At 44.2% G+C, this 12,497-nt stretch overlaps 1 protein-coding gene across 2 annotated transcripts in view; it reads right to left on the bottom strand.

Annotated features, from left to right (window-relative positions):
- Nucleotides 1-12,497, bottom strand: part of myh14 (myosin, heavy chain 14, non-muscle) — an 86,137-nt gene that overhangs the window by 35,389 nt on the left and 38,251 nt on the right. For both annotated transcript variants that reach the window (XM_083761894.1, XM_083761895.1), the window contains exons 8-16: nucleotides 9,945-10,037; nucleotides 8,211-8,274; nucleotides 7,357-7,455; nucleotides 6,523-6,666; nucleotides 5,564-5,778; nucleotides 4,894-5,046; nucleotides 4,105-4,278; nucleotides 1,944-2,117; nucleotides 404-518 (exon numbers count right to left, since the gene is read on the bottom strand). In XM_083761894.1, coding sequence (XP_083618020.1) covers nucleotides 404-518; nucleotides 1,944-2,117; nucleotides 4,105-4,278; nucleotides 4,894-5,046; nucleotides 5,564-5,778; nucleotides 6,523-6,666; nucleotides 7,357-7,455; nucleotides 8,211-8,274; nucleotides 9,945-10,037 — 1,231 coding nt within the window. The remainder of the gene's footprint in view (nucleotides 1-403; nucleotides 519-1,943; nucleotides 2,118-4,104; nucleotides 4,279-4,893; nucleotides 5,047-5,563; nucleotides 5,779-6,522; nucleotides 6,667-7,356; nucleotides 7,456-8,210; nucleotides 8,275-9,944; nucleotides 10,038-12,497) is intronic.

Genomic DNA, 12,497 nt, shown 5'->3' with positions numbered 1-12,497 from the left:
AAGAGAAGAGAAGAGAAGAGAAGAGAAAAAGAGAGAGGTGAGTGCAAGCAGAGGAACAGAGGAGAGAAGGAGAAGGGAGAGAAACGGAGCGATGCGCAGGCAGCGAGAGGAAGCAGTAAGTCGGCAGAGAAAGAGGGGAGAGATAAATAATGTGTTAATACCACTTCAACCGGGAGACAAAGGATTGAAATAATACCAGAGATGAGATAAATTACAACAAAAAATAAGATATTATTGTGTCTGTGAAAAAGATATATTCTATAGGATTTATGACATTTATTTTCCTGTTGCTTCTGCTCTGCTGCTTCCCTGAACCACGCATTTCATAAACGAATAACATTTTTCTCATCTCATCTCATATCTCTTACCCTCTCTCCAGAGCTCAGAGTATCATATCTCTTACCCTCTCTCCAGAGCTCAGAGATGAAGCTATCAGAGGATTGGTGAAGGAGAGACGCCACGTTGTCATTCAGCGGATCCATGTTCTTCACTAGCCAATCGTCTGCCTTATAGTCCACCTGGGGGGCGGGACGAGGAAGAGGAGAGGAGAGGAGAGGAGAGGAGCAATGGAGATACAAATTGCGAGACAGCATTACAGAGCTGTCGTATATGGCAGCAGAACACAGGTCTACACACGTTATCTTAGCATGTAAAGGCATAGTTTTCATTAAAAAAATAAAAAATAATCTGGCATATCTTACTACCATAATCACCAAGACCTGTTTGTGCGTTTGGCTTTCAGGCAGGAAGGAGCCAAAAACACAAAGGATATTTTATCATTGAGACATACAGTATACGGTACTAGTGTTGAATTACAGGTTTATTTTGGCAAAATGTTTTTGAGCATCACACTGATAATAACTCACACAGCTACGAAATAAAATCTTTAAAGATGGGGTGCCGTTATTTACTTCAGTACTTCAGTAGACCCCTTAGTGTGGTTGTTACTGTATGTCATGTGTTTATGAGGTGACAGTACTTCAGTAGACCCCTTGGTGTGGTTGTTACTGTATGTCATGTGTTTATGAGGTGACAGTACTTCAGTAGACCCCTTGGTGTGGTTGTTACTGTATGTCATGTGTTTATGAGGTGACAGTACTTCAGTAGACCCCTTGGTGTGGTTGTTACTGTATGCCATGTGTTTATGAGGTGACAGTACTTCAGTAGACCCCTTGGTGTGGTTGTTACTGTACGTCATGTGTTTATGAGGTGACAGTACTTCAGTAGACCCCTTAGTGTAGTTGTTACTGTATGTGATGTGTTTATGAGGTGACTGTACTTCAGTAGACCCCTTGGTGTGGTTGTTACTGTATGCCATGTGTTTATGAGGTGACAGTACTTCATTAGACTCCTTGGTGTGGTTGTTACTGTATGTCATGTGTTTATGAGGTGACAGTACTTCAGTAGACCCCTTAGTGTAGTTGTTACTGTATGTCATGTGTTTATGAGGTGACAGTACTTCAGTAGACCCCTTGGTGTGGTTGTTACTGTATGCCATGTGTTTATGAGGTGACAGTACTTCATTAGACTCCTTGGTGTGGTTGTTATGTGCAATGATGTCTTCCCTTTGTATTTAGGGTTTCTTTCTGGAGGCTGAAACCTTGACAGTCCAACGTGCCAATGAAAAAAAAGTGATATAGTGACATCACAATATCATCCCCTCCCTTAACCCCTCCTCCTTTATCATACAACAGCTGTGGGTGCGGCTTCAGTTCAGGTGGATCACCACCCATCACCATCCACCAGGCAAACCAGGCATACTTAATGAACTGCTGGGGCGTGTCCACATAAAAACGACATTTTAACAAATACTGTACAGTTTTTCGGGAATAAAATCCTCCTTATATAATAATAATACCTGATCAAAAAAATCACGGCACTCCATCTTTAAAAAAAACAATGGCCTTCATAAACAAAAGGTGTGTTGACGGAGGTGTATATACCTTGCCAGCGTAGTGAATGATGGAGAAGTCGGCCTCCTGCCGTGGCTGCCGAGGTTTGAAGAACTTGGGATGGCCGCCTTGCTCACCTGACAGCTTGTCCACAAAGGAGCGGTCCGTCGCCCGCGGGAACCAGCACTCCTCGTCCAATAGGGCCAGCACGCCAGGTGGGTGGGCCTATATACGCAGGGAGGGGGAGGAGCAGTGACGTTAAGAGGCCCAGGTGGGTGGGCCTATATACGCAGGGAGGGGGAGGAGCAGTGACATTAAGAGGCCCAGGTGGGTGGGCCTATATACGCAGGGAGGGGGAGGAGCAGTGACGTTAAGAGGCCCAGGTGGGTGGGCCTATATACGCAGGGAGGGGGAGGAGCAGTGACGTTAAGAGGCCCAGGTGGGTGGGCCTATATACGCAGGGAGGGGGAGGAGCAGTGACGTTAAGAGGCCCAGGTGGGTGGGCCTATATACGCAGGGGGGGGGAGGAGCAGTGACGTTAAGAGGCCCAGGTGGGTGGGCCTATATACGCAGGGAGGGGGAGGAGCAGTGACGTTAAGAGGCCCAGGTGGGTGGGCCTATATACGCAGGGAGGGGGAGGAGCAGTGACATTAAGAGGCCCAGGTGGGTGGGCCTATATACGCAGGGAGGGGGAGGAGCAGTGACGTTAAGAGGCCCAGGTGGGTGGGCCTATATACGCAGGGGGGGGGGGAGGAGCAGTGACGTTAAGAGGCCCAGGTGGGTGGGCCTATACACGCAGGGGGGGGGAGGAGCAGTGACGTTAAGAGGCCCAGGTGGGTGGGCCTATATACGCAGGGGGGGGGGGGGGGGGGGGGAGGAGCAGTGACGTTAAGAGGCCCAGTCAGTCATATATGGAAACAAGTTCCAAATATCAGTGGTGGGAAAAGTACTCACTCAAGTAAAAGTATCAATTCTGCATTGTACACATTGTACCTCCCGTTACCATATAGGCCATACATGGGCAACTGGCGGCCCGGGGGCCACATGCGACCCCCACCTTCCCTTAACCCTCAGATTAATATCGGAATACTGATATATTATTGATTTCATCTGTTAGAATTCCAAACATGCAAACATGACCCGCTTGAATTACTTCAGTCTAAATTAATATATGAGTAAATTAATATATGAATAGTATTATAATGTTATTTGTTTTTTTTAATGTCCAATGAATTTGTATTTAGTTCTTAAAGTTCATAATAAATAGCGTAACGGTCTGGGCACCGGACTGGTGATCCAGTCGCGGTGTGCCGCGGGTTCGACTCCCGAACCCGACACGGCCTTTACCGCATGTCATCCCCCCATCTCTCTCCCGTTTCCTGTCAGCCTACTATCTGTCCCTTAAAAAATCAATAAAAGGCGTAAGCCGCAAAAAAAATATCTTAAAAAAAAAAAAAAAAGTTCATAATAAAAGGCATTTGAAATTAAATAAAAATTTAACTTTTCTGGATTCCAATAAAGAAATACCCCCAAAAAAATCAGGATTTCAATTCAAATATAGCAAAAATACGCACTGCGACGTGTTTTGAGCTTGTAGATCGGCTATTTTTGCTACGACAGTAATATGCAATGTGGCCCCTCTGGAGTGAGTATGGAACTATAGTGGCCCTCTGGAGTGAGTATGGAAATATAGTGGCCCTCTGGAGTGAGTGTGGAACTATAGTGGCCCTCTGGAGTGAGTGTGGAACTATAGTGGCCCTCTGGAAAGAGTGTGGAACTATAGTGGCCCTCTGGAGTGAGTGTGGAACTATAGTGGCCCTCTGGAGTGAGTGTGGAACTATAGTGGGCCCTCTATCGTCAAAGTTTCCCACCCCTGCCATAGGCGGTAACGGGACCTTTAGTTTTTTTGTTTCCTATACATTTAGTTTTTAGTTATTATAATTTAAATAAAACACACAAAAAAAAGCTAAAGTTTTCATGAATAAATACCAAATTAAATGATTTTTTTTAAACTAATTTCTTGAAAAAATAGACATTCCATAAATTATAGAAAAAGAATGTTAAAAGAAGTAGTGAAAATAACCGATCTGCTGTTTTCACTAGTTTTGGGTCCCGGGGCAGTTTGGGAACCACTGGCTGTCTATGAGGTCGCAGGGCTGTGGGTGTGTGCGACCGTGCGTGTGTGTGCGTGTGTGTGCGCAGCGTTACGTACCGGTCTCTCTATGAGGTCGATGCAGGGCTGCAGGTCGAGGCCGAAGTCGATGAAGTTCCACTCGATGCCCTCCCGCTGGTACTCCTCCTGCTCCAGGATGAACATGGTGTGGTTGAACAGCTGCTGCAGCTTCTCGTTGGTGTAGTTGATGCACAGCTGCTCAAACGAGTTCAGCTGGGGGAGCACGACGGGAGAGAAGAAGCGCCGTCATTCATTTGACCCGTTTTGACCTTGGGTTCTAAAATTGTCTTCTAAAATCCTGACAGTTTTCTGAAAAAGCTACGTTTCCGTGTGTCAGTCGTTCTTCGATTTAAAAAAAAAAAACAGACCTACAAGCTCGTAGCGCGCCACTCGGTGGCGCGCTATGAGCTTGTAGATCTATTTTTCAATAGCTATATTATAACATAATGCTAACACCAAAAAGGGGTTCCCGTCCCAAAATGGGTTAATTCGTTTAGAAAACCTTGAATGTCCAAAACCGTTCTTTTCTTATTATTTACAAATAATAATAATAGTAGTAGCGAGTGAGGAGTTGCGAGTGTGTGGATCTGCTATAGACACTGTTGTATGATGAAGTAGGGCGCTGATTAAAGTGAAAAGGAGCTAATTAGAGTAAAAATAAAATGAAATATGGAGACACAAGGTTTCTGCCCATAATGTGCGATACACATACAGTACAACAAACAGATATAGTATGCACGGCTGCACGCATGCACACACGCACACACACACACACACAAGCACGCACACCATGTGGGCACACACACACACACACACTCCCACACACACCTGGAAGATCTCAAAGCCAGCGATGTCCAGGATGCCGATGAAAGACGCTCCCTGTCTCTGTCTGCGGTCCAGAGCTCTGTTGATTCTGTGGACCAGCCATCTGAACAGACGCTCGTACGTAGCCTTAGCCAGAGCTTCTATGGCGAAGTCAGCCTGGAGCGAGGGACGGAGAGAGAGCCAGACAGAGAGACAGAGACAGAGACAGAGAGAGAGACAGAGACAGAGAGAGAGAGACAGAATTCAAGAGGTGGCAAAATGAGGGGGGAGGCAGGTAGAGAGAGAAAGTGAGAAAGAAAAATAATAGAATCAAGAACTACAGTACAGTAGATGAACAGTAGATGAACTGATATATAAGATAAGATATATATAAGATAATAAGATGTATATAAGATTTACTGATAAATAAAGATTGATCGATAGATAGATAGATAGATAGATAGATAGATAGATAGATAGATAGATAGATAGATAGATAGATAGATAGATAGATAGATAGATAGATAGATAGTTCAAAATGTATAGACAGATCTCACTTTTCACAGACGGACAGACAGTCAGACAGACAGACAGACAGACAGACAGACAGACAGACAGACAGACAGACAGACAGACAGACAGACAGACAGACAGACAGACAGACAGACAGACAGACAGGACAGGACAAACTCACCTGTTCTTTGGTCTGGGCCTTCTGGACGTACTCCCGTCCCACTTTGATCCTGGGCGTGAGGATGGCCCTGGAGAACTCCAGCACGCTGATGCCCAGCAGGTGACACAGCTTCTGGGCCGCCGTGTCGTCAGGCATGGAGGCCTGGTCCTGGTTCTTCTCCTTGGTGAACGAGATGTTCCCGAACTGGAGCACGGCCGAGATCACCTTCAACATGGCTATATCCACAGACAGCACAGACAGACAATGCAAGAAAGAAACAGAACAGTTGCTGCTGTGTTTGTACAGTATAGACAATATACCGTATGATCTGATTTTGTGCATGTACATTTTTAACACTGTTCTAATTGAACCACTTTCAACCGGGCTACTGTATGTAGGCATTCTTTTCCAAGCTCACCACTTTCTTTTAGGTCGGCTATTTTTTGCTATTTCATCGTATCACAGAGTTTATGGTGCTTAAAGTCTTCTTCCTCTTACGGCTATACATATACATATACAATACATTATCTGTATCTATCTGGACCACTAGGCTAGTGGGGTGCCCATCCCCAAGCCTTCTAACCTGAAATGACTACATTAGAGTCTAATTCTAGATGCTGTCAAACCTTAGTTGTCACTCCTAATGAAAATCATCCTCAACTCAGCCACCTCCAGCTCTGCCTCTTTAGAAGTGGGGGGACCCATAAGACACGTGCTCGCACACATGCATGCATGCGTATTTGCGTGCATGTGCGCAACGCGTGCAGCAGACACGCACTATAAATACATGCATACGTGTGCTTTTAGAAACAGTGTTTACAATGCTTAATTGTATCCATAAGTAAATGAGTCAAAAACATATTATTGCCCTAAGATACATTTAGCCTTGAGAGAGGCTAAATGTGCCACCGTTTCAAATGTACAGCATGACTGGACTATATATTCTTTAATGATGATTTATAATTCCCATCATATCTTACAGACGGACTCCTCCTTGTTGAAGCCCATGATGGTCATGGAGTCCATGGTCTGAGTGAAGTTCTCGGCGTCGCTCTGGCCCGGCAGAGGCACGGAGCCCTGGCTCAGGAAGCGGTACTCGTCGGCGCCGCCCAGCAACAACTCCGCTGTGGATGGACACCCAATGAGAGGGGAGATGACAGGACATGACGTCAGACAGGCGCGTCAGAAATCGATACATTTTGGCACCTGTAGCTGTGCTGGTGTACGCGGGACATGTCCCACTGGTACGCGGGACATGTCCCACTGGTACGCGGGACATGTCCCACTGAGGCGGGATCAAGGCATACACAGTCCTGCCTTGATCTTTGGTTCCAAATTATCATTTAGCTGCGGAGACCCCCTGGAACTCCCTCAGGGACCCCTGGGGGTCCCCGGAGCCCACTTTGGGAACCACTGATGTACAGTATAGACTAGGGTCGCAGTCCCGCCCCCTCTCATGACGACGCCAGGCCCAGGAAATAATTCCCGATGCCTTTTCCCCATAAGCGTCGTAATTATTTTGTCACAACTCGAGTTGCAAACACAATATTTTGGACCAAAGAAATACTTACAAAGAAGAAGAAAAAAGTGCAGTTTTTCTTCTTCTTTCTAATCATTTGTTCGGCCCACAACATTGTGTTTCATTGTCATGATTTGTCACGACTCCACTTGGCTTTGTCCGCCGTGGCGTAAACGCCTTTTAAATAAATACTTTTTGAAAAGTCTTATGAGGAAAATGAAAGGGTCATTATTTTCCGGGTCTCTCGAGGGGGCGAGACTGCAACACTATAGTGTTCCCTCCCTCCATCTCTCACCTCTCATCTCCTCTGACGCTCCACACAGCATCTGGTAGAACACATGGAAGGTCCTCTCGTCCTTGGCCTGGCGGATGGCCCGAGACTTCTCTAGCAGGTCTGGATCTCACAGGTCAGGATCAGCCACAGAAGCATTAGCACACAGCGTTTGTTTTTGGCAGCAAATTTCTATTTTAGTTTAGTCTAGTATAGTCTTTGGAATGAAACTTCATTTTAGTTTTAGTCACATTTTAGTGTTTTAGTGTTAGTCTAGTTTTAGTCGAATAAATGTACAGTTGATTTAGTCGACTAAATTGTATTTTGGCGGGCCTTGATGACGTCGTAATGGCTGGTTTTACACTTGCCTGAGCTTGTACATCGGCTATTTTCAGCATGCAACCAAGTGTAAAATGACTTATACTGGATCTCTTGTCCACTAGTCCCATTCTAACATTTTAGTCTAGTTTTTATCGACAAAAATATTTAGTCATAGTTTTAGTCAGCATGGCTTAGTTTTTATTTCAGTTTTGTCAGTGAAAAAAGGTAGTCGACGAACATTTTTCGTCTTAGTTTTAGTCGACGTAATCAACACTGTTAACACATCATACCCAAGTATGATCTAAATCTCTCTCTGGCATGTCACTTTAGGCTCAGTCATTTTATTCATGGTAAAACTGAGTATAACAGTGGACTATTTACTCCATCTTCTCAGTTCTCAGTACAACTTATATACTTCTGAAAATACACTGTGCACCATTGTAAACGGTGGTTGAATACATCAGTGGATTGATTGATTGTCTATTACAGTACAGTTAAAAATGTCATCTTATCTAACATATCTGTCAATATGCACTCAATCCTTCTGCAAAGGATACAGGTCTCAATGTTGGCACCGACGATGTAGCCCGCCACATCGAAATTAATCCGGATGAATTTACCCTGAAGAGAAAGGACAGTTTATTTAATGTTCACTTGATAACATGCTAAAAGTCACCTCCAAACACGTTAATAGCTTGTTTAAGTTTTCCCCACATAAACAGTAGGGGGCAAAAGGGTCTCAAAGCATATAGATATTAAAATCTGCAAATATCACAGGCCTCACGCCCCGCCTACCAGGGACGTGCACACATTTTAAACATGCCCTTTTACCCGTCTGTAAAACAACTGCCCTTTTACCCGTCTGTAAAACAACTGCCCTTTCCAGACCACAAATGTACAGCAGCATTTACTATGGTGAAATAAATGCTAATGCCACTCCTTTCCTTGCCATGCAGCATTCAGGTGAATTGCTTTTTTTCCCAAAGTCTCCTGAACAAAAACACAGTATTTTGCGTTTAGAAATCCATGTCGTACACACCGCATCTCCACTATAGCTAAAGAGTGCTGGGTTGCGCTTTACGGGATTTTCGCTGTTTTTGTTCAAAAGTGCCCTCTTACAGGGATTTCAGCCACATGCCTCTCTAGCGCTCTCTGCACGTCCCTGCCGCCTAGCACCAAAATGGTTTCAGGTTTCAGCAAATGGTGAAGCTCCCCTGCACCCATCATCTCCAATGGAAGAATGTGTACAGGACGCCCTGATGGCTGAAGTTCTGCACACAGCACATGCTGCTTAGTCAAAGTCATGCCTCCAAAGAGGAGTTAAGTGTAGAAAGACATGTTTTTTCAGGTAGTGTATGCTTGCCCTCTTTGTTCACGGAATCTTTCTCTCTCCCTCTTCATGACTGGTTCTGATTCTATTTGCTCCTTTTTCTGTTCTTGCTCAAACAAACTTGGCCACAAGACTTTAGTTGATTCCAATTTTTTGTCAAAGTTCCATAGTCATTGTCAATGCTCATTGTACGCTGCATTCAATACCAATCCGCCCCATGCATGCGACACGCACCGCGCGCACACACACACACACACACACACACACACACACACACACACACACACACACACACACACACACACACACACACACACACACACACACACACACACACACACACACACACACACACACACACACACACACACACACACGCACAGTGTGCAGGCTGTGGATGGTCACATGCCTCCTCTCTGACACAGACAGAGACAACACCATGTTGACATGTGACACCTCACAGTGAGTATAGCGTGTAATCAGCCCAGAGGAGGTTCCCGTTATCTCCCCCATGAGCCAATGCAGAGACCAACGAGGACACAGCCGCTGTTACAAACATCTTTAGAAAATAGCCGATCTACAAGCTCACAATGCGTCGCATCGCGACGCATTGTGAGCTTGTAGATCGGCTTTTTCCCAATGGCCGAAATGTAGGGCCGAAGTGGGTAGTGCAGGTTTTGTAATTAGAATTAAAAATGTAACTATAGCAAGTTTTCAAATAAATGTACAATATTAAAGTAAAAGTACAATGTTTGTCTCTGAGATGTAGTGGAGTAGAAGCAAAAGTACTGGAAATTGGAAATACTCAAGTAAAGTGCAAATACCTCAAAATTGTACTTAAGTACAGTATACATAAATGTACTTAGTTACTTTCTACCACTGTTAATTTCAGTGTTTTTTGTGTCATTCATTCAACTGAAACTATATCTAACGTAAATAAACCCCCCCATGATGTTCTTACAAATCTGGAGGAGTTGTCGTTCTTGACCGTCTTGGCGTTCCCGAAGGCCTCGAGGATGGGGTTGGCCTGCAGAAGTTGTCTCTCCAGCTCCCCCTGACGCACGCACGCACGCACACACGCACACGCACACGCACACACACACACACACACACACACACACACACACACACACACACACACACACACACACACACACACACACACACACACACACACACACACACACACACACACAGCACAGGACGGGACAGGACACAGCCCGGGGATCAGATCAGACACCCGACACCGGGAACACAACCGTGTCAGCAGCATCCTCCATTCAACCGCCACATGGAACTATAGTCTAGAATCCCATCCCCGGAAAGGCCACGGAAGGTCACCATTCAGAGCATAAAGACAGTGTTGCATTCCCAGGGGTCATCGCCATGATGTAATGTATGGCTTGTTATGGTGGACATTCTTTTTGTCAAATTTTTCAATGTTGCCCCACGGACATACTAAAATGAGTGGACAATAATATTACCAGAAACACATAAGAGTGACAAAGGAATCCCTTTTATGGGGTCCATTTGGTTACCATTTGTAGACTCTCAGAGTTACCTAATCACTGGTATTTGTTGGGACTCCTAATATGCCGTAGTGTCATCATAGTGAATAAGTGTCATACATATTCTGAAGAAACCGTGCTGACTTGACGTTCGGTAATTGGGGATTATGATCAAGATAATACGATTATAATGTGTGTGTAAAACAGAAAATATATAATCTGTATATACATATTGATGACCCCTGTGCATTCCGTTTCAGAAAGACACATTGGCTTCAGTGTTGTTTTTGTCGACTAAAGCCAAGACGAAAAATGTCCGTCGACTACCTTTTGTCACTGACGAAAACTAAATGGAAACTAAATGAAAACTAAAGACTAAAACTAAATGTATTGACAATTTTGTCAACAGCTAAAAACTAGACTAAGATGCTAGGAAGGGACTAGTGGACAAGAGATCCAACTAAATGGAAACTATTCAAGAGAGATTTGTTGCCAAAAACAACACTGTTTGGCTTAATAGCAACTGAAGAGCTCTGTTTCATAATGCTATATATACAGATACACTATGTCGTTCATTATGTAAGGAGACTCTTCAGTTATACCACCAAGGCAGGAGGTAACAAAAGCAAAAGCAAAGCAACGGTCCGACATTTCTCAATTGTTACTGACAAAAATGGAAACAAACATGGAGGAGGAGGAGGTCATCATTTCAGAACGTTGTTACTGACAGACAGGTGTATGCATCTGCTTTATTAATTTAACCGTAATAATATTTATTACAAATTTTCAAAAAATGTTGTGCTGTTATATAGGCCTACTGTTATGTACATAGTGACAAGAACCCCAAAAGGGGTTCCCGTCTTATAGGGTAAAAACACCAAAAAGGGGTTCCCGTCTTATAGGGTAAAAACACCAAAAAGGGGTGCCGGTCTTATAGGGTAAAAACACCAAAAAGGGGTTCCCGTCTTATAGGGTAAAAACACCAAAAAGGGTTCCCGTCTTATAGGGTAAAAACACCAAAAAGGGGTTCCCGTCTTATAGGGTAAAAACACCAAAAAGGGTTCCGGTCTTATAGGGTAAAAACACCAAAAAGGGGTTCCCGTCTTATAGGGTAAAAACACCAAAAAGGGTTCCCGTCTTATAGGGTAAAAACACCAAAAAGGGGTTCCCGTCTTATAGGGTAAAAACACCAAAAAGGGGTTCCCGTCTTATAGGGTAAAAACACCAAAAAGGGGTTCCCGTCTTATAGGGTAAAAACACCAAAAAGGGTTCCCGTCTTATAGGGTAAAAACACCAAAAAGGGTTCCCGTCTTATAGGGTAAAAACACCAAAAAGGGTTCCCGTCTTATAGGGTAAAAACACCAAAAAGGGGTTCCCGTCTTATAGGGTAAAAACACCAAAAAGGGGTTCCCGTCTTATAGGGTAAAAACACCAAAAAGGGTTCCCGTCTTATAGGGTAAAAACACCAAAAAGGGGTTCCCGTCTTATAGGGTAAAAACACCAAAAAGGGGTTCCCGTCTTATAGGGTAAAAACACCAAAAAGGGGTTCCCGTCTTATAGGGTAAAAACACCAAAAAGGGGTTCCCGTCTTATAGGGTAAAAACACCAAAAAGGGTTCCCGTCTTATAGGGTAAAAACACCAAAAGGGGTTCCCGTCTTATAGGGTAAAAACACCAAAAAGGGGTTCCCGTCTTATAGGGTAAAAACACCAAAAAGGGGTGCCGGTCTTATAGGGTAAAAACACCAAAAAGGGGTGCCGGTCTTATAGGGTAAAAACACCAAAAAGGGTTCCCGTCTTATAGGGTAAAAACACCAAAAAGGGGTTCCCGTCTTATAGGGTCATCTGCTTGCAATGTAGCACTTGCCCTAGCCTCAGCGACCTTACAGGCATATGCAAAGGCTAAACTTAAGTAACTTTGATAGTTTTTTAGCACTATAGTGTATACGTATAGTTTCACTATATAGATAGTTCAACTGTTATGTTCTTATAGATTCATAATGACTAT

This window comes from Protomyctophum parallelum (genome assembly GCF_964188405.1).
Source record: "Protomyctophum parallelum genome assembly, chromosome: 3".
Classification (NCBI taxonomy): domain Eukaryota; kingdom Metazoa; phylum Chordata; class Actinopteri; order Myctophiformes; family Myctophidae; genus Protomyctophum; species Protomyctophum parallelum.
Note: the sequence above shows the minus strand (reverse complement) of the source record. Positions and strands in the feature narration are given on the sequence as shown.